This window comes from Leishmania panamensis (genome assembly GCF_000755165.1).
Source record: "Leishmania panamensis strain MHOM/PA/94/PSC-1 chromosome 23 sequence".
Taxonomy (NCBI): domain Eukaryota; phylum Euglenozoa; class Kinetoplastea; order Trypanosomatida; family Trypanosomatidae; genus Leishmania; species Leishmania panamensis.
The window spans coordinates 613,997-636,343 of record NC_025869.1 but is presented as its reverse complement, the minus strand read 5'-3'; the positions used below and the strand labels follow the sequence as shown (position 1 = coordinate 636,343).

General features: G+C 61.2%; 5 protein-coding genes across 5 annotated transcripts, besides 2 other annotated features; all 5 read right to left on the bottom strand.

The window, feature by feature from the left end:
• Positions 1-295: 295 nt before the first annotated feature.
• Positions 296-1,048: a repeat region.
• Positions 1,049-1,595: 547 nt separating this feature from the next.
• On the bottom strand, positions 1,596-2,798 carry LPMP_231530 (mitochondrial carrier protein-like protein; the record flags this gene model as incomplete). The annotated part of the gene is made up of 1 exon (XM_010701007.1): positions 1,596-2,798. One exon carries the CDS (start codon positions 2,796-2,798, stop codon positions 1,596-1,598), a length of 1,203 nt encoding a protein of 400 aa, XP_010699309.1.
• A 1,436-nt stretch (positions 2,799-4,234) lies between these two features.
• Positions 4,235-4,406: a repeat region.
• A 272-nt stretch (positions 4,407-4,678) lies between these two features.
• On the bottom strand, positions 4,679-5,923 carry LPMP_231520 (hypothetical protein; the record flags this gene model as incomplete). The annotated part of the gene is made up of 1 exon (XM_010701006.1): positions 4,679-5,923. One exon carries the CDS (start codon positions 5,921-5,923, stop codon positions 4,679-4,681), a length of 1,245 nt encoding a protein of 414 aa, XP_010699308.1.
• Positions 5,924-7,042: 1,119 nt separating this feature from the next.
• On the bottom strand, positions 7,043-8,899 carry LPMP_231510 (acetyltransferase GNAT-like protein; the record flags this gene model as incomplete). Its single annotated transcript, XM_010701005.1, has 1 exon — positions 7,043-8,899. One exon carries the CDS (start codon positions 8,897-8,899, stop codon positions 7,043-7,045), a length of 1,857 nt encoding a protein of 618 aa, XP_010699307.1.
• Positions 8,900-10,039: 1,140 nt separating this feature from the next.
• Positions 10,040-12,367, bottom strand: LPMP_231500 (hypothetical protein; the record flags this gene model as incomplete). The annotated part of the gene is made up of 1 exon (XM_010701004.1): positions 10,040-12,367. The coding sequence occupies one exon, from the start codon at positions 12,365-12,367 to the stop codon at positions 10,040-10,042; it is 2,328 nt and encodes a 775-aa protein (XP_010699306.1).
• A 619-nt stretch (positions 12,368-12,986) lies between these two features.
• Positions 12,987-21,926, bottom strand: LPMP_231490 (DNA polymerase zeta catalytic subunit, putative; the record flags this gene model as incomplete). The annotated part of the gene is made up of 1 exon (XM_010701003.1): positions 12,987-21,926. The coding sequence occupies one exon, from the start codon at positions 21,924-21,926 to the stop codon at positions 12,987-12,989; it is 8,940 nt and encodes a 2,979-aa protein (XP_010699305.1).
• Positions 21,927-22,347: the final 421 nt, after the last annotated feature.

The window sequence follows — 22,347 nt, the reverse complement described above, 5'->3', positions numbered from 1 at the left end:
GAAATGCATAGTTTGATACACTACAGGCATAAAGGAGAACGTGGGTGGATGAAAAGCCATGTAAGGGCAGTGGCCTAGCGACAGAATGCGGAGAGGCGGAAGGGCTAGAGGAAGAGGAGCGGCTGAATCTGGCACAACTGAGAGGCACAGAGCAGCAAAGAAATATGCGGGGAAGTCGATTGTGGAGGCCCTCCAGTGCGCTCACACACAAAGCGTAGGGAAGCGGCGAGGACTAGCGTCGCACCACGTACGCCGATCTCATCTTTTGCCTCCTTTCTTCGAGAGGCATAATGGCCCCCTGCCGCCTCACCGCGCATGGCATCCCAGGGTCCAGCACCGCCCCCCCCTCTTAGCGCGGGGAGGCCCAGCAGTCTGCCTTCAGGTAGACGGCTGTGCAGACTTGCGGTGTCGGCAGAAAGACCTGAGCTGGCGCTCTGCCGAAGGTACTTGCGGTGATGATCTGATCCCGCAGCAGCTCACCACGAATCGCTGCCGATGATTCAACGCGAATACCCATCCTCCTGCTGCTCTTCTCTGCTCTTGCTGAATTGCAGTACTACTGGGCCTCCCCTGCGCTGTATGCGGTGAGAGTGCGATAGAACTGAACAGCACCAAAGGTCGTTGACTCGCCCTGTTCCTCAGTATAGCCGCGGTGTACAACAGAGATAAGAATGACCGGAGGCTGTGCGTGCCACGGCCTGCTGACATCCTCCTCATAAAGTAAAGTGTTGGTAAAAAAATAGTAGTGCTTGGCCACACACAGCACATGAGGCCCACCCACCCCCCGCCGGCGCGTCACAGGCCCACCGCGCGGTGCGAAGCAGCGGCAGACACGGGCTGCTGCCGCGCCCTCCACGTCCTGGCCACCAACACCCGTAGTGATGCAGCGCCCTGACCTCCCCACGTCGCAGGTGCCTGAGTGTGCCACCACCAGAGGTCGGCCGGCAGCGGCAGGGGGAGGGGGAGGGGGCTGCCTGGGTTCCCCGCACAGGATGGGCACTGGACCCTGAGATGCCCACCGTCACTGAGGGGGCCCACCCTCATCAGGAAAAGTACAACAGTCAAATAAAAGAGAGAAACCGTGCGGAACCGAAAGAGGAAAGAAATCAGAGAGGAATTGTTTAGGGTGGGCTGCACCACCACCACCACTCTCCGCTGCACGGACACACACACACACACATACACACATACGCACTCATTCGACTCCTCAAAGCAGGCTTACCACGAAGGGGACCCGTACAGCGAGTGAGAAAGCGACACACGCATGCACGCCCACGCGGGGAGGGGGGAGGGGGGGGGCACAACGCTGTGTCTGTGCGCCACCAACCTCCTCCGTGGAGAGGATCCGTTGTCCTGCTATCGTCTACTTATTACCCTGCTGATATACGCATTGCCTGTGATGCTGCCCTTCTTGAGTGTCAGAGAGAGGGAGATGCCACCGAAATTGCTCCGAGACGCAACGCACTACTCACGTACTTCGAGGGCAGTGAGGAGCGCGGAAGGCAGGAAGTGTGAGGAGACACCTTGCACTCCTCCTCTGTCACTCGCGTGGAAGCACCTTCCGCTCCGCTCCCACTGTCCCCCTTCCCCACTCATCACGAAGACGCGCCGGTGAGGCGGCCCTCATTTTCACGCCACAGCAACAGCGAGCGCACACTTTCGAACAGAGGGAAGTAGCAAGCCATGTTCGTTGTGACCCACAGAACACGCATGCCACCGCCACGCACGAAGCCGCGCATGCCCTCGCGCTGATAAGTGTCTCGCACCACATCCGTGACCGTCAGGTGGCGATTCCGTACTGTGGCCACTACGACGCGGGTGCGGATGTTATCCAGCGGCGCGGTGAGCACAGACGCCAAGAGGCCGCTGAGGCCGCCAGAGAGAAGAGTACGCGCCAGCTCTACGCCATAGAGAGCCCAGAAGCTCTTCGACGCTGACGATGTCGCCGCCAGCTCCGTGCCGCCTTTCTGCTCCTCCAAGCGTGCCTTCCACTGCTGGGTCCATGGCCGCAGGGTCTCGTACGTCACCCACTGAATGATCGAGTACGGTATGTCGTGCATGAGCACCTGTGGCACGGCGAGGCGCGCACAGGAGGCGAAGCCTTGCTGCCACAACTGCCGCAGTGCATCGAAGGAGCCGTGGGCGGTAGCAGACTGAATGCGCATCTTCATGGTCTCCATCGGCACACGCAGCCCGGCGCTCACGACCTCGGCGAAGACCGCCGCGGCCACAGTGTGCCACACGTAGTTTGCAGTGCGATGACCCGCCGCATCCTTCCCCTCACTATCCATTCCCTGCAGTGTATGTTGCATACAGTTATAACTCAGCACATACGTGGCCTGATAGGGGACGTAAAACAGAAGCTTCACCGGCAGCCCGCCATAGAGGTGTCCTGGTGTCCACTGACCAGTGTATTGATGCCGCAGCTGTCGCAGACGAGTGCGCAGCAGACCAGGTGGCTGCTGGCTGGGGTAGCATTGGTAACGTTGGTACGGCTGCGTCGGCGGGGTTATATCGGTGCGCAGCAGCTGCACTCGGCACTTGAGGGTGTCGAGAGGGTGCAGCACCGACTTGGTCACTGTCGTGGCCACAGAGGAGGCCAAGACTGTTATTTCGGGGTCCGCATAGAGCGTGTCGATATGGTAGCTGCCACGGCTACCATGGGCGTTATCCGTCATCGTGGACTTGGGCTTGATATCATGCCGCGCAGTGACCGCAGGCGGCAGCGTCGTGGCGGATATGCCCCCGTTCCCCTCCACACAGCCATCTAAAGACGGCTGCTCTGTGTGCACCAACATGCTAGACAGCGCTGCCCCACGTACCCACGTCTTGGGCTGCAGTACCCTCCGGAGGCTTGAAGAGAAAAGCACAAGAGAAAGGGAAGAGGCGAGTATAGTGCGCGTGTGTGTGTGTGTGTGTGTGAGGGTGTGGGAGTATTTTGCGAGCGGAGCCAGTGAGGAAGGTGGAAGGGGAGACCAATAACGATATTGATGGTAGCGGGAGCTGCCGTAGCACAGGGAACCGCCCACAGGGGGGGAGAACCACAAGAGAGTCAAGCACAAGAGGAGAGGAGAAACTAACAGACTAAGACGACGGGGAAAGAAGCGGGAGAGTGCCGCTTTGCAACGGCTTCGCTGGGCAGCAGTGCAAGTGTGTAGGACAGAGAAAGAGAAGAATAATTTTTTTCAGCCGAGTTCACTGCGGAAGTGGGTGAAGGGGCAAATGCGGCGCTAGAGGAGCGAGAGAGGGCAGGCACGTGTGCACAGACATATCCCTTCTTCCCTCACCCCCAACAAGAGGGAGGAGAGAACAATGCCGTCAGGGGGTCTCTCTCACCCCGCCACCGGAGGGACAGCGGTGCGCGCAGCCACAGGCACATGTCCGGGGGGCACCTCCGGATGCCTGGTGATTCATTTCAGCATTTTGACTTGCTAGCTCGACTCAGGAAGTACTAGTCAGAGGTTCCGCCTCCAACGCGAGGCGGGTGCGGGCGTGGTCGGCCAGGGGGGTCCAAAGGAGAGTAGCTTAGGCGGGAAAGCAAGCCTTGCGATAGTCAAGGGGACGACAGCAGCAGAGAGAGCCGCAGTGGCCCCTAAGATGGCCTCATCGACGGAGTCCGCAACGCCTTGTGCTCACCTTTAACCCCCTGGTTTCCACCATTTCACTTCGTCACTGCGGCCGGAAAGCTCAGCGCTCACACGAGCAGAGAAAAGACGGCGAAAAGAGAAGATGGCGAACAATCTGCGGTGTGGCGGTTGTGCATCCCTCTTCCCTCGCTTGGGAAGCTCTCCGTCCCCCGCTGACCTCACCTGCACGTGAGTTGCGTTGCCGTTTCTTCCCATCTGGTACATGCCACAGCAAGCAGTGCTCACGGTGCGTACGATCCACACAAGAGCAGCACCAGCAAGCCTCACTCGTTGTTCTCGAGGTCTCTGCTAAGGCCGCACTGAGGCGTCATCAATGCCGTGAAAGTACGCACACAGACGTACCACCAACCGCCAGCGGTCAGACTGAAGCAGGCCTGAGCTACACGGGAGCTCCACACTTCATGTGCCCGTGCACAGACCTTCTTCGTCGCCTCTTTGTAAGTAAGCGCACGAGCGCCTGCCTTCGCTATGAGAAGAGCACACACGAGACGCAAAGAGCCTATAATCGACGGTGAGACAACAACGATTTTTCACGTCCAACCCACCCGTGCCCGGCCACACACCGCACGTGAGGCCCACCGCGCGGTGCGATGCAGCGCCCTGACCTCCCCACGTCGCAGGTGCCTGAGTGTGCCACCACCAGAGGTCGGCCGGCAGCGGCAGGGGGGGAGGGAGAGGGGGCTGCCTGGGTTCCCCGCACAGGGTGGGCACTGGACCCTGAGGTGCCCACCGTCACTGAGGGGGCCCACCCTCATCAGGAAAAGTACAACAGTCAAATAAAAGAGAGAAACCGTGCACGGCATCGTCTGAAGGAGTCAGCGACGCCCTTCACGCTCGCATTCGAGCCGCCATGAGTGCTGAAGGCAAACCGCAGGAACGCAGGCAAAGACAGGCACAGACAGGGCAAGCGAGACACCGAGTAAAGGAGAAGTGGTGCTGGGGGTAATGCGCTTTCAGCCATATCCACCATCACCGCCAGCGCCCTTGTCCTAGTCTCCTCTTCCCCCTTCACGAGCACTGACTAACCGACGCTACGGGGGGGATGACTTGAGTCGCTCCTGCGCAACGTTCAAAAGCTCCATCCTCGACGACGTCTCCTGCGTCAACCGCTGGAAGCGCGAACCGCCGCCAAAGTTGCTGGCCAGCATCCCAGCGAACTCGGGGAATGTTATCCTCTCGAATGCAGTCCTGCCACTGCTCTCCCGCGACGGCGGAGTCCTCGCCGCCCCCTCCATATCTTCGGGAAGGTGAACGGAGACGCGACTCTCGCGAGCCTTGTCATCCTGGCGGTCACGTAAGCTGTGCTCGCGCTCGTCATTAAACAGTTTCAGAATCTCTGCCTCCTCTTGCTCCCTGTACGCCGTGGAGCGTTCGGCCAGGCGAGCCTCACCTGTTCCCAGAAACTGTTGGTTATACCGGCCGCTCTTCTTGTCCAGCTCCAGGGAGGTGGGGGTGTTGAAGTACCTGGTATGGTAATCCGGCTTCGGCTCCGGGTTCTTGGGCTGAAGAAATGTCATCAAGAAGTACTCGGACGTCTTGGTACCGATTCTGGCCATGTCGTCACGCGTAACATACATGCGGGCGTAGGCGACAAAGATGATGACGGCGCAGGCGCCGGTGATAGCGATACTGAACCACCACATGAGCGACTGATTTCGCTCGCGCCGCACTCTGGTCAGATCCGCATCCACCTCAAGCCTGGCGTTCTCCAGAAACTTGCGGTAGTACTGCTTACTCTTCTTCACGTACAAGGACGAGTCAAGGTACTCCAGAAGAACCTCCGTTGCGATCACCACCTCCTCTTGATGCGCATTGGTGCGTTCCGCGTACTCCTTTCTGAACCTATCCTCCAGCGTCATCTTGGTCAACTTGGGCAGCTCTTCCTCCTTAATCCCGAGTACCTTTGCAGCGCTCTTGGCGTCCATCCACTTGCTAGCCTCGTCCACATTAAGGAAGTCCTCAGGTGAGTTGCTCTGCTTGCGGCGCAGCGGCCCCACAATCTTGTTCGCAAGGTAGTTGGCGAAGACAGGGTCATGGCCAATGCCGGCCCACGGGCCTGAGCTAACGTCCTTGGAGCTGTACCTATTGGGCTTGTACGAGGACCCCATACGCATGATAGTCATGTTGTGGATCGTCTCCGCGAAGGACTTGTGCCGTTGTGCTGTGCGCAGCGGAGCGGAGAAAGACGCCGCTGTTGGCGTCATCGCCTGCGCTCTCGTTGATGGCAGGGCGACAGTGAGAGAGGACGAGGCGATCAGAGAGCTGCGCCCCGCCATCGTTCTCGTGTAGCAGCAGCCGCGCCTTCGCATGCAGCTGTTCTGCTCCACTTCGTACCGATGCCACGGGCGCGACGGCTGCTGCGAATGGGATAGAGGGGAAAACACAAAAAGGAGAGCTGCGTTGCGATGAGGGAGCACCGTTGAACCAAAGCCGAGCGGAAGAAGCTCCGTGGGCGGGTGATGCCTCCAACGATAGCGGCTGAGCTGAGCGGCACAAGAGACGAAGATGAGAAAGGATGAAGGGGAAGAAAGAAAGCTGAGGTGGTGTAGGCTAAGCATCGGTAGCGCCTGCAGCCGCCCGCACGCGCGGCGAAGAGAAGGAAGAAGAAGGCGACACTCCACGATCACCGACACACCCCACACATGGACACTGGCAGAGTCGGGTGCGCCTATCCGCTCCACTCCTCCCCCATCATCAACCACCGCGCAGCGAGGCTGTGGTAGTCGAGGTCGGTGCCTCATGCCTGCCGCCTGTGCACGAAAGGCCTTCGGGGAAGAGGGAAATGCAGCGGGGAGGAGAGGCAGGCAACGTGGTCACAAGGTCATGCCTATCTCCTCCCATCGCTGTCTCACACACTCTCTCTGTAGACGTATACCGCGCGCTCTCGCCTGGAAAGATGGCTGTAGTTTCTGTGAGATGTGCGAGATGAGAGGAAGTTGAAGGGAGAGAAGACATAAGAGCCTCACTCGTCACGCTTCGCGGCACGGATTCTTGCATTTCTTCACCGTTAGCGGTATGACAGTACTTTACTCGATGATGGTTCGCTCATCTTAGACCGTCAAAATTGAAAAAGACCCACAGAGAGAGAGAGGAGGCGATGGCGCAAGCACGTCGGCGCACGGATATACATAAAGGGGCAGGGAGAATGAGGTACAAGACAACAGCGGGAGAAGGAAAGGAGGCACAGCAACCTTGAGGACAGCAGGCGGTGGGGGGGAGACCGCAGAACAGTAGAGATAACTTGTGCCAGTGCGCGCCGCATCAGGTTCGATAGCAGAGACGACCAAGACCAGTAAGCAGGTAGGGGGAGAAAGAGGGAAGTCAGCCGTTGGATGTGCTGCCGACACTGAGCTCACCCACCCCCTGCCTACATGGATTCCCTCTGTGGGCGCTGTCTACTGGAGCCCAAAGAGAGACTTGATGGTGCTCAGAAAACCGCTGTACACCGAGTTCTCGTTGTCGTCGTCCTGCACTACCTGCTCCTCCGTGATGGCACTCGTCTGATCATCAAGTATCTTCACCATGTACGTGTCCTCGAGCCAATAACCAAGTTTCGCGTAGTAGCGGCGTACCCCAACGCCGGCAATCACGGCCATGCGACGGTAACCACGCTCCTTGGCGATGCGCTCGGCCTCCCGCATGAGCTGCGTCCCGACGCCAACGTGCTGTGTCTCGTGCCCAGTATTCTGCTGACTGACAGCGATGAGCTTGCCATACGTGTGCAGCTCGCGAATGAGAGCACAGCCGCGGAGCACCGGCAGGATGTTGCTCTCCTCCCTCGCAGCGTCGTCACGTAGTCGCAGGCGAAGATGCCCGTACAGCTGCGTGCGATCTTTGTTCTCCACGGAGAGGTAGAACTCCGTCCCCTCGCTGGCGCGGAACTCGTCGATGAAAAGGTGCGTGTTGGCCCGGTCGATCGGGTTGCCCTTGCATTCGCGCTCGCGGATGTCCTTGCATCGGATGTGTTGTGTGCGCATCTCAGCCTCGATCACCTGGCGCAGGTTGCACCGCTTCTCTCCGCCCTTGATGTACGTTGTCGGGATATCTCGGATAATACGGTTCAGGCGGATGCGGTACGGACAGTTCGCCATGATGTAGACCAGTAACTTCACCATGTAGGCACCGTTGTCCAGCTCCGCATAGGGCTTGTACTGCCCCTGCTCGTACCACTCACTGATTTTGGTGAAGGGTACCGTGGCGGTCGGGTACACCTTCCATTGATCGACCTGAAACGACTCATTCTCAGCAGAGAAGAGCGTCTCGAAGAGCTCCATGTCCTTCTCGAAGCTGCTCCCTGGCAGGTCAGGCATCCAGTGAGCGTCCACCTTGAACCCAGCGTCCAGGAGCCGCTGAATCGCAACAACGGTCTTCGCCGTAGGGCAGTCGCGATTGATGATGTTCAGAATGTCATCATCAAGGTGCTGGATGCCGAGTTGCACGCGTGTTACACCGAGAGAGCGGAAACGGCGCAGCTCGTGTGCGCTGATGTAGTCGGGCCGCGTCTCCACTGTGATGCCGATGATGCGGCATCGCGCGTTCTCGTTCAGCGTCAGCTCCTCCGCCAAGCTGCGCATCGGGCGCAGCGGCGCTGAATCGTAGTACGTGTTAGCGGCGTAGAAGGATGCCGTCATAAACTCCTCGGAGTAGCGCTGGGGGTAGAAAGAAAAGGTTCCGCCAAGGATGATGAGCTCGATCTTGTCCACGACGTGACCGTTGTTCTCCAGTGCGCTGGCGCGGTCGTAGAACTGGCTGATGGGATCCCAGCCGTTGCGGAAGCCGCGCAGCACGCCCGGCTCCTTCAGCAAGTAGCTGCGTGCGATACCCGGTTGGTTGGGGCAGTAGTGGCAGTCCTTGGGGCAGCTGAACTCGCCAGGGCCCATGAACACGGTCACCACGAGCACCCCGCTGTGTGACCGCCCCTTTTTGCGCGTGAGCAGCGCCTCGACGACGGCGCTCTCGCAAATGGCTCCCTCGCGGACGAGCTGCCTGTAGGCCGCCGTTAGCTCTGACTTGCGCGCCGTGTCTTTGAAGCCGTGCAGGCGCGACGCCTTCACTCGCAGGTGCTCGAGCTGATTCGCTGAGGTGGTCCCGGCCGCCTTCTTTACTAGCGTACGTACGGACTGCAGGAGGGCCTCGCGGCGGGCCATGGGGAGGTCGCTGAAGTCCTCGTGACCACCAACGAGCTCTTCCACATCCTTCGCCTCTCCTGGCACCTCGTAGTCTCCGAGAAGCGAGTGGAAGGACGGCGGCATGCAGCGGCCCTCGAAGCGGGCCTCCTTGTGAGAGGGCGTCACGGACACCAGGGCATGGCTGGCGGTCGCTGCTGACTTGACGTCGTGTGTTGCGTCACAGGGAAGAAGCTGTGCTGCAGGAGTCGGAGGAGAGGGGGACGACCCCTCAACCCGCAAGCGCTTGCAGGCTGCCTCGTCGATGCCGCCGTGGTCAGACATCTGAGCGGCGAAATAGCGTCAAGCACAGGTAGATGGAAAAGGAGAGGAGCGCTATATCCCCTCCCCACCTACACAGAGAGAGAGAGAGAGAGACAGAGAGTACCCTCCGCCACACTGGCGCACTTAACGATCTTGAGAGAGCGGGGGGATGTAAGGAGAAGCACAAAGAAGGCAACACCCCGAGCAGAAGGAGGGAAGAAAGCCGCAGCCGCAGTAGCGGGCTAAAGCGGTGCTGCCGCGGCTGTTGTGGGTAGGTGGGGTCGGTGTCTGCGCTAATGAGCAAGGGCGGCAGCAGTGATGAGCACGAGAATGCATGAGTGAGCAGCGGTTCACCGCCATCGGTGTGTCAAGCGTTTGTGCGAGAGAAAGGAGGGGGAGTGAGAGAAGAGGGATGAAGAGTGCGAGCGACGGCGGGGAAAAGAGGATGACGACCCGAGCCAACTTGAGTCCCAATCGACTCCAACACAGAGAGAGAGGGGAGCGACAAGGTCAGAGTCCGTGGCCCACTCACGCATGCGTGGGGGGATTCGCTTGTCTCTCCATGCAGTAACCGACTCCCTCCCTCCGCCTGCCACCGTGCTGGGTCGCTGAACATTCTCCCCGACACATACACACACACAGGCGTGCGGTGCGAAAGAGGCACACATGTGGACAGCGCATGGCGGAGTACGAGGTGTATTGCTCAGCTCGTGCCTTTTCCTTTTCACTTCGTAGGTGATGATGGCTGCGAGGCGCCCCCTCCAAACATGGAGGCTGTGCGCAGTGTATTTGACTTCGTTTCTCTTGGTCGGCCTGCTTGTCTAGCCGCGGCACGCATGAAGGGCACGCACCCCTACGCACTTAATTGGCGTGTGTCAGTGGCTCCTCCTCTTGCTCTGTGATTATGGGGAGGGGATTGGGTGCACCGGGGTGTGATAGCTCCTACTTGAGGCGCGGCTCGAGCTACCGCAGAAGCCGAGCTGCATCAACTGCCCCCTCCAGCGTGTTGCGGTCAATACGCGTCCCCCGCTTCGTCCACAGCGGGGCGGCAAACTCGTACTGATCCTCCAGCAGCCGCGGCTCTGGATCGACGAGGTCACGTGTCTTACGCTTCACAACAAGCTTCGTCATGTAGTGCTGCATACGGCCTGGCGGCTCACTGGAGACGATATGACGGAATAGCTCCCGGTCTCCGGCAATCAGTGTCGCCTTGGCGCAACCCATCCGCACCGGCGCGGAGGCCGTCGGCAGCAGCGCCTGGATGGTCTCCAGCACCTGCGGATCGCCTAGGTGACTCAAGTACTGGATGTGCATCCCCAGCCTCTCCGAGGCCGTGTACTCCGGGTTGGGGATCTCGCGGGTACCAGGGTACAGCTTGGCCGGCTCGGGAAGGTGTGCCGCCGCCTCCAGCTCCGCCACGCGCTGCCGCATACCGGCCACCCCCAGCAGGTCCGGAACCCTTTGCGCCCACTGCATCACATAGTAGACACTGAGAATAGCGTCCACCGGCGTGTCAGAGGCGAACTCGGTGCCGAAGAGCTTGTTGAAGCGGCGAGCTAGAAGGCCACCGCCACAGAGGTTACGGTTGTCCGGCCACGACACGCGCGCGAAGACGGGGATCTTCATCTTAGGCACCACCTGAGAGTCCTTCCACATAAAGTGGAAGGCCTCTGGGTCCTGCGGTGGCAGCTTCACCTCCGCCGAGAGGTGCACGGAGATCTGAATTAGGGCCTTCGAGAAGATACAGCGGAAGAGGGACGGCGCTACGCCGGCGCCCTCGATCGTCGGAGTCATGTGCTCGGCATGCAAGTCCGTCACAGTTCGGAGATGAGAAATGGCGAAAACGAAAGGGCAGAGGTCGAAGTGCTCGAGCAGCCGCTCAGGGTCGTCGTACTCGCCGAGAAAAAACTCTTGTTGATTTGGGTACTCGCGCAGCGGGGCGTCGAGGTACGGGAGGTTACGTGCCTCGTACGCCATGAAGCGCAGTACATCCCCCTCTTGCGTGGTGGGCAGCTGCTGCAGCTCCATGACCCGTTTCGCTGTCTCGTACCGCTGTGCGAACACGGCATGTTGTTCCTCGCGATGCAAGAACGCTTGTGTCGCAAAGCTGCTGAGCACGCCGCGGATGGCGGCCACGGAGGGCTTCATGGGCAACCACATTACAGGCGGAAAGTCTGGGGAGAGTTGTAGAAAGACCACTGGCGTGGGGCACGACGGGTCGACCAGCAGTCGCGCCGGCTGCGTGCCCATCGAGGTCGGGATCTGCCAGCGCTGAGGGAAGCAGTAGGTGCTACAGAAGTGCACGTACTCCTTGTCCGGCTGACCAAGGCACAGATTCACCCGCTGCTCCAGCGTGTACGTCGCCGTGGGCGGAAACTCGTACGGCCCCACGCCGTAGTCCTTCACGTCAAGCAGATCGAACGGCAGCCACGTGTAGGGATCCACTTCCAGCGAGTCGTCAGCGCGCTGAGCCGACGTGGCAGTAGAAAACACGCCAGCCAGCGGCGGCGTCACCCCGCTGCGGCGTCCCGAACTCCCAGACGCCTCCGCTGCCGCTTGGTCAGCCAGAAGATCGCTTGCCTGCGTGACCACGTCAAAGTTGTCAGCGACTCGCTTGTCCGCCACAGTGCTGTCGGTGCGGAAGTACAGGTCCCTGCAGAGCTGTACAAACCACGCCGGCGGCTCGGCGGCGCTCTCGCTCAAGCCCCCCTCCACTGCCGTCTTTTGCGCTCCCACAAAGTGCGACCAGAGTCGCCCCTGAGCATGCGCGGCACGAAGGGGATACGCAGGTGCCGTTGTGGTACTCTCGGCGGACTCGCCGCCCAGCTCCCACTGCGCAACACCGTGCCCCGCCGTTGACGGAGACGGTGATGCCACGTTTGGCAAACTTGGGTCGTACACGTCACACCGCTCCACCACGTCCATTGTCGCGTAGGTGCGCGTCGTGTCCTCGAGCGACACCGTTCTCTCAGGCTCTAAGAGCGCGGATAGGAACGATGCCGAGTCGAGCGGGGCGATGCTGCTAGTTGTTGTCGAGGCTGTGTCGGCGGCTTTGGTCTGGCAACGCCGCACTGATTCGCGCAGCGTGGCAGTATGGAGCGTGTTGTGACTACAAGTGTTGCTACCACGTAGTCCAACGACGAGCAGCGATGCTGAAGCCCGGCTTGGAAGACGCATCGCCGAGAAAGACAGCGTCGATGGCTCCACGAAAAAGATGCAGTTGATGACCGCATTGAGGCATGTGTACCGGCGCGCGACACGCCACCCGCCGTGGGTCCGTGGCTGGAGCATGTCCTCTGTCTTACTTGGTGCAGTGAGACAGACAGAAATGCTGCTGTGTGTGCACGCAGCGGTGCAGATGAGCTAGGGGCGAGGCGGTCGGGTGACAAGAGGCCAGTGGTAGCGTGGTAAACTGGCAGCGTGGGGTGTAGGTGAGAGGTACAGAGCCATGGAAAATAGAAGGGGAGAGAGGCAAGGGGGAGGGGGGGGGGGGGCAACGACATGAAGATGTAGAAAAGCTGCACATTTGTGCTCGCGCACCTCACGCAGCGTGGCACGTGTGGCTGCCCGGGCGGAGAGGTCGCGGTGAAGGAAGGCCTGCATAGCTCGCGTGCACCAGTCGGAGGCACGCCTCTGAAGACCGCCAAGGCACGGCGGCAACATGCACCGATGAGCCAAATGAATAGAGAGACGCTCAGCAGGAGGACCGCCGAAGGAATTTAGCCCAGGCAGTTCCACCAGCGCGGCAGGTGCGCATGCCTCTCTCTCACCCCCTCTCTCCACATATACTAAAGCTTCCGTGCTTGACGAAGATGCGAAGCAGAGGCAACGCCGCCAACCATCGCGCTGACCGCGCGTACCCTTTCGCCAGCAGAGGCGCTTCACTGCTCGCAGTTGCATCCCCCTTCACTTACAAAGCCATCTTCAGGAACAGTTGCAGGGACTGCCATTGCGTCTGCTGTGCCGCCACCCACTTCTTCTCAAATCCAATCGCGCAGTCGACCGACACGCACCCGCGTGGCACACCTTCAGCGGACAGCTCCACAGCAGCCAGCACGTGGCGTGGCGTACTACCATCGACGCCCTCGTACGCGTGCCTTGGAAAGGCACGGCGCCGCATTAACGCAGACATGCAGAAGTCATCCATATCCTCCATGTCTGCGATGGCGAGCTTGTACTCGTCTGCTGCGGTATCGCCGGCGTCACCGCCGCTGCTGATGCACCGCGCACAGAGCCCTTGCAGCGCGTTCATCTGCTGGCTAATAGAACGGCACTGCTGCTGTACGCGGAGGTAAAGCGACAGCGGCTCGCTCCAGCATCGCGTGCAGATGGGTGGGAAGAGGAGGGGGGGAGGCAGGGGCGCTGGGGGTGCTGCAGTGGCCGATGCACAGGGAAAAGCAGGGCAAAGTCTGCCGCTCGCAGCTGCGTCGAATCCGCCCACTCCGACGTGCATCAGCACGGCCTGCTGTCGAGAGATGTCAGCCAGGCTGACAGCCTCTTTTTCGCAGACCACACAGAGTGTGCGCGGGTAGAAGCTGTCAAGAGTGACGGTGCGCCACTGATGCCGCCTCCCAGAGCGGGAGGCAGCTTGGCCAGGTTTCAGAAAGAGCTCGAGTGGCGGTGACACAGCGTCCGTCAAGGATGACGACGGGCGACAGCTGCGCTGCGTCGCCAACTGGTCTACGTCGATTACTTCTTGTATCGAGGAGCGGGTGAGGTCCTCCACCTCACTTAGCTGCACCACCTCGCCACTCTGATCATCACCGTCGCTGATCACCTCCGCTGCTGCTGCCGTCGTCGCCGCTGCGGAAACACCGCCGCCGACGAGAGAGGACAACAAGCCTGTGCTGCCGTGGGGGTGGTGGAGTTCCTTCATCAATGATTCGAGCTTCTCCAAGCGCACTTGCTGGCTTTGTGGGATAAGAGCGGTGCTCGGGGTAGCAGAAGAGAAGAGGAAGGGGGCAGCAGCACACCCATCAGGTGACATCACGCCCTGCAACTGCTGCTGTCGCTGCTGCGCTGCCATGAAGATCGGCAAGCTTAGCAGTGCCGCGTGCGCGGTGCGCCGTCGAGGCATTGCCCCATACCACTCCGCAAAGCTGATGCCGACAAGGTAGAACAGGCGGTCTAGCGCGCTGTTTATGTGGCGCACAATGTAGTAAGTCGCGTCCAGGCTGTGGGTGTCGTCAATCTGAAGAAGGCGCTCCGGATGAAGCACCTTGTCCGCGAGCTTTTTGGCGGTAGTGGACCGCACCACCACGTACGGCAGTCGCTCTCCCCAGTACGGCGTCTGTGTGACGTCCTTCTCCATCTGCTCCAAGGCCAGGCGGGCGGCCAGCGGTAGGTGTGCGTCGCCCGAGTCCCTGTACCGGCCCAACCTCACTCCACGGCGGAAGATGCACTGGATCGGGTTTGCCGCCCCAGACTGGAGCCGTTCCACCGCCGCGTAGTACGATCGCCGCAGCGCCGTCGCACTAGCACCGTCGAAAAGCAGCCGCAGAAGTCGCTCTACGAGTAGCGCCGTGGCGGGGCACTGATCGCGTCGCACCGTCTCAATCCCTTTCGCCAAGAACGTTGGGGCAGCTTGCGTCGGTGAGCTCCACATGTACCCGGCGTACCGCTTCTTCACGAGCAATAAGCACGGCAGCAGCACCTTCTCTAGCTGCAGCCGTATCGGCGTCGGGTTCGACTGGGTGACGGCATCGGCTATCTCCTGACCAATGCGAAAGGCGTCCGTCTTGGTCCGGCCGGAAAGCCGCACAAACAAGCTGTCCGTGTCGCCGTAGACCACCTCGGCCCTCCATGCCGGAGTGCTGTGGATGAGAGCAATGGCGCGCTCCAGCGTCTGCCGGCCCAGCGACACGATCGCCTCAGCCAAGTCGACACACGGCATGCGGCCCGTGTACGACGCTGCAGTGTACCCATAGGTCACGTTTGCCAGCATCTTTAGAGCGAGCTGCTGCTCCTGCAGGCGCTGCTGCATTGCCATGTCTTCTAACGGCGCGGCAATGTGCTTTAGCGCCGCTTGTACCTCGAACCGCGCGTCCAGCACGGCCTTCATCATCTGCGGCAGCAAGCCGACTCGTGTGCTGGGGGAGACAAACATAGCACCGTTGAGGGTGAAGACGACACCGTCGTGCTGAGCGCCGTCATCGGATAGCAGCTCCGCCAGCGTAGCGTCGCTTTGCTTGAACCGCGGCAGCACCCCGAGACGCCCATGCGACTGTGGCTGCACCATGCCGAGGCACGTGGAGTAACAGAGGTTGTAGGCGATGATGACGCTCGGGTACAAGCTGCGGAAGTCTAGCACTACCACGGGGTCATGGCGGTACAGGTCTGACTTGGGCTGCATCACCAACGGGATGCACTCGATGCGGGGCTGGCAATGTACTTGACTCAGCGATGGTGACAACATGGCGTACCCAAGAGGCTGAGCAAGGCGGAGAAAGGTAGCCTCCACCCGGAACTGGCTGCCTCGGGAGATGACCTCCTTGGTTAGGACACCGTACATCCGCGAGAACTCCAGCAACTTCGTGAACCAGTGCAGCTTGCACGCGATTCGGTGCAGTGCGGCGACGCGTGAAGCGAGGTAGCGCAGCGCTGTATGTCGCTCGCCTCCGACGGGGGCATCGGTGCACTGCGGTGTCAGGAAGAGCTCGGAGAGATAGCTGTCTGTAAAGTACGGCAATGGTTGCCCCAGCAGCTCAGCGTGCACCATCGGGAGGGAGTAGCTCGGCATCTTGATGTACTTGCGCAGGTCTTTGCCGAGGCTCATGCAAATGCGCCCCACCACGTGCATGCTGGCGCCAAACCGCTTCGCGTACTTGTCAGCCGCCGCCGCTGCTGGTGCTAGCAGCGTCGATGTTGACGCTGCGGCGCCGAGGTCGACTTCTGCACGCGGCCGCGCCAGAAGTGGTGACTGCCCATTCCGCTGTAAGTCGGTGTGCGCCCAGTGAATTACGCGTCTTCCGCTGAGCTCAGCAGTCTGCCTCACTAAGACACTGTCTCTGCGGCCACACACGCCACCCTTGGCGCCCGCATCGTCTGCGCCACCATCATCCATGCTCTCGCCGTCTTCATCCAAGTCATTCAGCAGGGCAGCGGAGGATGCAGAAGCAGCAGCGCTAGGTAATGTCGAGGAGTGCGCAGCCATCGAGATGGCATTTTGTAGGGGCTGTTGCGCATACACACTCCCGCCGCTGCTGTCGTCGCCAATCGCGAAGAGAGAAGCTGCGTCGGAAGCGGGTGGCAGTGGGCGACACTTTGCTGCGGCAACCTCGCCGGCCTCTGCGGCCCCTCGACAGATCTCTGCTAACCCTTCTTCCGACATTGAAGGGTAAACGGGCTCGGCCACGCCGCTGTCGGCGCCACCGTTCCCACCCGACGCTGACGCGGCAGCCGCAGGGCGCCACACGCCATCTGCATTGAGCTGATGATAGCTATGATGCCGCAGCACGCGGGACAAGTCAGAGGCCAGGTTGCGCTGAAGCACCGCCCGGTAGCGCAGCGCCAAGTGTCCAAGACCGTACTTAAAGCCGTCCCAAGAGATTAAGATGTCGGGGTCGTACGTGAGGATCTCGTCACGCACGCGCGCGAGGAGCGCCACCTCGTCTGGCACTGTCACCACCTGCACCGCCCCAGTGAGTCCAACGAGAGCTGGTGTACTTCCAGCAGTGGACGGAAGCGAGCCCCAAGCAGATGACGCAGCAGCCGGGTGTGCCGCACTAACACCGGAGTTACGCATTGCAGCTTTCACGCAGAGCACCCGAACAGCGATGGCGCTGTTGGTGGCCGTGGTGGCTTGTCCCAGCCCCACCGCGAGTGCCTCACTCGTCGAAACCAGCGCTTCTCCCGGGCGACGGTGCAGCAGCACCTCAACGTAGAGCGCACGCAAGGTGCACTGCAGGTAGTGCTGCGGCTGCTGTGTAGCGGAGAGAGACATAGCGGGGACGTGGTTGACAGACGTGCGCCTGCTCACCAGCGAGCGATTGAGGTGCGTGGGGCCGTGGTCTGCGGACGCTGCTCGCAAGGTAGCTGACGCAGCCTTCGCACTACGCGCCACCCCGGTGATGCTAGCTGGAGGGGCAGGGAACGACGCCACCGTCTCATACCGAGGGGGAGCCAGTGCCCCATCCTTCGGCGTTACCTCTGTTGATGCCGTCCACGGCCACGTGACAGCAGAGACGCGCACGCGCGAGTCATCACTACCGCTCCATCGTGAGCGGAACGAACCGTATCGTCCACATGTGGTCACTGCAAAGCAGCGTGTCATGCCATCCACAATGCAGTCCAGGTGGCCTCGATGCTGCAGCAACGCCGTGCGCACAGCTCCCTCATCAAGGTGCCTCCTTGCCTGCAGGAAGTCGAGGAAGCCGCGCTGCGAAGTCGTCACCTCGCGAACGGCTTCCACCGATGACGAGGACAACTGGGAGAACGTAAGAGAGGAGGTTATGAGCGACCCCAGCGGTGCCGCAGAGCTGCTGCGCACGCAAGACGAAGCTGCCGACGCCACCACGACCTCCGTTGTACCTCGACCCCCTACACCCGCTACAGTGTCCCCGCCGTCTGCATCAGCTACCGCCGAGTCAATGCTTACTGTTGCACCAAGCGGCTGCTCCCCATCACCGTCGCCGTCAGCGTCAGCAATCACGTTGGAAAACGTAAGCTGCGTCGCTGCTGCCGTCTCTTTGGTGGCACCGGCTGCCGCGGTGTCTGTCACGGCGCCGCCGTTGTTTCTATCACTTGTCCAGCGGGCACCACGTCGGCGCCATCGCGCTTGCTTCTCCGAGATGAATGTGTGGTTAGCGAGGCGATGAGCCGCCTGTACACTGCGCTGAACGCGAATACTGCCAACAGCAAAGTCGGGCGGCGGCGTCCGCGCCAATGAGACTCGCCAGGGGCGTTCAATGACGGGCGCCGACTCTGCGTCGGCGGCGTGTTGGGGCGGTTGTGCTGAAGCTGAGGGTGAAGGAAGTGCACTGGAGGCCTCGGAGGGACTCTGCAGAGGTGCCTCCCCTGACATCGGCGTGAGGTCCAGTAGTGCTGAACGCGTGGCGCAAGGCGGCGTTACCACTTCTCGGCGTTTAGGCGCATCTCTGTGATCGCCTCGACTGCTGCCAGCTGAAGCAGAGCTGCTGGGGAACAACAACGTGTCCTCGCCTCCATCCTCACTCGACTCTCGCCTCGGCGCCATGGCAAACGTCGCAGGTGGCTCCACAGAGGGGGAGGAGGGTACCTGTGCGGATGTGAGTGACGCCACCGCCGCTTTCGAGTGCGCAAGTGGGCTACCTGAAGACAGCAGAAGCTGCGGCTGGGAAAAGCACACGCGAGATAATGAGGCGCGTACGTACGACGAGCGGTGCACCGGGGTGGTATCAGTCGTCCTCTCGCCGCTCTCCAGTTGTTTTCCACCACGCAATGAGATGCGCCGTGAGGGAGGTCGAGGGCGTTTATCAACGGCGGACATCTGCGCGCCTGACGTGAACACATCCGTGGAGACGCCAGTCAGCACCCGCGCTTCGGCATGGTACGCGTAGCGGCAAAGAACTCGCAGCAGAGGACGCGAGCTGCAGCTGGGGTAGTCGGCGTGGGGCCAATGCCCGCCATGAGGTGGTCCTGCTGCGCTCTGATACGCCGCCACAGTGGTGAAGCAGTGAGCCCTCCAAACCTGCACCTCAGCAGCCGCATCGTCTAAGGGACGACGCGGTCTTGGTTGCCGCGACACGCTTCGCTCCTCAGGCCCTGTCTCGTGCGCTGTTAAGCCTACAGTGTTCACACCCAGAACACACGCCGCAGATGCTGCGGCTTCTCCCGCAGGAAGTCGCTGCGTTGAGGCGGAAGGAGCAGCCGCGTAAGTGAGAGCAGCCCGTGCGTCTCCCCCCAGAATCGAGATGGGAACGCTATCGCGAACGTCGCCAAGCACCATTTCCCCCAGCTGCACGTGGTGTGCAACTCCGGCAGTGTGGCTATGGTGGTCCCTCATCGAGGACGCCGTGCTAGCGGTAGCGGTGGCGGACGGACGTTGTGCTCGCAGCCACGAACCTCGGCGTACCAGCGCATGTTCCTCGGCAGCCAAGTGCGTCTCACTCAAGCGCAGCAGCCACTGCAGCTCTGCCATCTCCGTCGCCAACGCCGCGACACGGCCCACGGCCAGAACCTCGCCGAGGTGACAGAGAGACGCGACGTCGCGCACGCAGACGAAAGCTACACAGTCCCCCACCACGAAGCCATGATGCGTGGGAAGGAGATGGGGCGACTGCGTAACAACCAGAGATGCAGTCGCAGCGACGCCAGCGCAGCGACGCTGGCCTTCTGGAGTGAGGCTGTCCTTCGTACTCGCCAGCTCATCCGATGCCGTGTTGCTGGCGTCGCTCTCTAGTGGCAGAAGTGACCCATCTTCTTGTGAGGCAGCGACCGATCGCCTTATCACCTCCGTATCGACGCTGTCCAGAGCATCGAATGCCAAGTCGTCATGCTGACAGTTATTGGCTCTCGGAGAAGGGCAAACAGACGACCGCAGCAGCCGCTGCGCCGGCGCATCGCTTACAACTGCAGCTGGGACAAATGCCGCGGAGCGCGGCTTCTCCTGCGCCCTCTGATGGGGCTGTGCCGCTGAGGAACGAAGAAAGGACGGGCCAACGCCCCCGCAATGGCCCACCCAGCCGCTGTCGTCATCCAGAGAGGCTCTTCCGCTGGAGGAGGACACAGTGGAGGAGAGCGACGACGCAGACGACCACGAGGAGCCCGCAGGCGGCGACGTTGCAGCGGTCGGCGCGGCAGAAGCTGCACACGTCAAAGTCACGTCCGCGTTGCTCACCACTTCACGATTTCTCTCCTGCGCCGACCGCATGTCCCTGCAGCCCACCTCACTTGCCTCCTCCTCCTTCAGTGAGCCCCCTCGCTGTGTTGTAGTGGCCGCTGCTGCGACGGAGGTGGTAGTTGCACTCGTCTGAGACGGTACCGGGGGTGTGCTTGGCTGCGCCAGCGCCATCAGCAAGTCCTGTGTCGGCGCAGCCACAACATCGGCGTAGGTTGTGGGCGAAATTTTGTCGAAGGAAAAGTGTGAGGAAGAGGGGACAGACTGCGCCACGGCATTCCCTGGCGCTGCTGCTGGCTGTGGCTGCTGTAACCGAGCGTGCTCTTGAGATACAGAAAGCTGCAGACTCTCTGGGCTGAAGCCAACGTACAGTGCATCTCCGCCAGCGACGGCTGCTGCTGGATTGGGAACGTGCGTACACGACGATCGTACGACAATATGAGCGTCTGTGTACGCGTGAGTGGTCACCGCATCTGTGGCCCCGCGCCGGTAGCCCTGTCGACTCGGCACTGTAGTGGCACCGCCAGGTTGGCGGTACTCGGCAAGGAGTGACTGACGAATGGCAGGCTGCTCTTGCAGCTTTGCAGCGCTGCCAACACGAAAGGCAGTGGAGGAGAGCGGCAACGTCCAAGTTGCGGTAGCATTGGTCTTGGCGAGATGCATGGAGGTGGAAGCTTCGCCACCGTTTTCTGTTTTGGGAGAAGAAGAAGCAACAAGCGCGGCAGTGACTTCGGAATTGAGCTCCGCCCTCTCCGCCAAGTATGCTAGCATACGCTGCCGTAGCCACCGCACTGTTGGATCGCCGCGTTGGAGCTGCATCACGCTGCTGCAATGCCGCTGCTGCCGCTCCTCCCCTTCCTTTGACTCCGGCACGGCTGCGGCTGTGGTAGTCAATGGCGAAGTTCGCTGCCGTGACACGGCAGCCGTTAAATGTGCGCACTCCCGCTGATGGTGCTCCATCACGATGGTGTCCGCAACGCGCAAGGCGTCCGGCATTCCATGTTCCCTGAAGTAGTGCCGTATGATGCGGCGTGTGTAGCTGAGGTTGTCGTCGGCTGTCACGGTCCTTCGTCGCCCCTTCACAGCTGCTGCTGCTGCACCGTCAGCCACCTCCTCCTCCAATGCGGAGGAGTGGTCGAGCAGATCGGCGCCAGCGACGTCCAGCTCCACCTCAGCCGTAGTGAATCGATCCAACTCATCAGGTCGCCAGCGCCGGCGAAAGGGGAGCTGAGACCGCTGCGCAGACATGACACCCGAGTCCTTGCGCTCCTCCTCGTCCTTCTCCCTCAGTTCTCGCTCCGCGGCGTCGCTATCATCACTGCAGCGACGCCGCGGAGCCTGCAGCCCACCCGCCGTGTAAAGAGACGCCGACAGGATAGACGGGTTCTCCGAGAGCTCGAGAACGGTTGGCAGCCGCACATGGCACCGTTCAACTGGCAGGAGAAACGGTGCCACGCCGTTCACGCGCCACCGCACCATAAACTGCATGCGATATTCATGGTGCGCATCGTACAGCTGCCACTGCCGCCCACCAACCTCCGTCGAGTTCTGCAGCACACCCACAACCCTTGGCAGCAAGTCGGGATCGATGAGCTCCACCTCGTAAAAAGCGTGCGCGTGGGGCCGGTAGCCGTACACGCTGAAACGGCGGACAATGCGGATGTTGTGCACCAGCTGTTGGCCCGGCACGAAGGTGCCCTGTCGCGCGAAAATGCGCAGCGCGACGGCCTCGAGCTGCGCCGCCAGCTGCTCGGCAGAGACGTTGCGGTCGTACTGGGGGAGCAGCAGCGAGGGGTACACCCCGTGCACATGAAGGCAGGCGCGGCGTTGCGAGTAGCGGTTACACCAAGGGGTTGATCGACGAAGGCTCCCGGCTGTGTAGTTTAGCGGGTGGCCCTCGTCGCCGCGGGCACTCGTAGCCGCGTGGAGAGTACAAGAAGGTAGAGAAGATGAAGATGGCGTATCGCAGTGCTGCGCTACCGCCCCGGTCGTGGCATCCCTGTTGTGATGTCCAGCAGCATCCCAAGTACACATGATTCTCTTCGGAGATGGCGAGGCATCATCCCGTTGCGCCGTAGTCGGGGGGCCGCTGAGTCGGCCCCCAAGTTGAGTGGCCCGGCTGCGACGCAAAATACCCGCACTGCCTCCGTGAGACAAGGGATCAGGGGTAGCGGCAGCCGTGATTTCTGTATTGCAGCCGAGTCGGTTCTCTGGTACGCTGCTGCGTGCGTGGCGGGACTCTGTCGACGCCGCCAGCGCCGAGGTGTTGACTGTGGTGGGAGAGACATCCAAAGGAATGTGCGCGTAGCCAAAGAGGTGCAGCACTGGGCAGCGCGCCGATATACGGTGAAAAATGGGCGACAGCACCACATCACCCAGCTCCGCCTGCGGTCGCTCCAACGAGTGTTCGATGGTGACCACCTGCATGTACATGGCGCCTGCTTACGCGAGTACA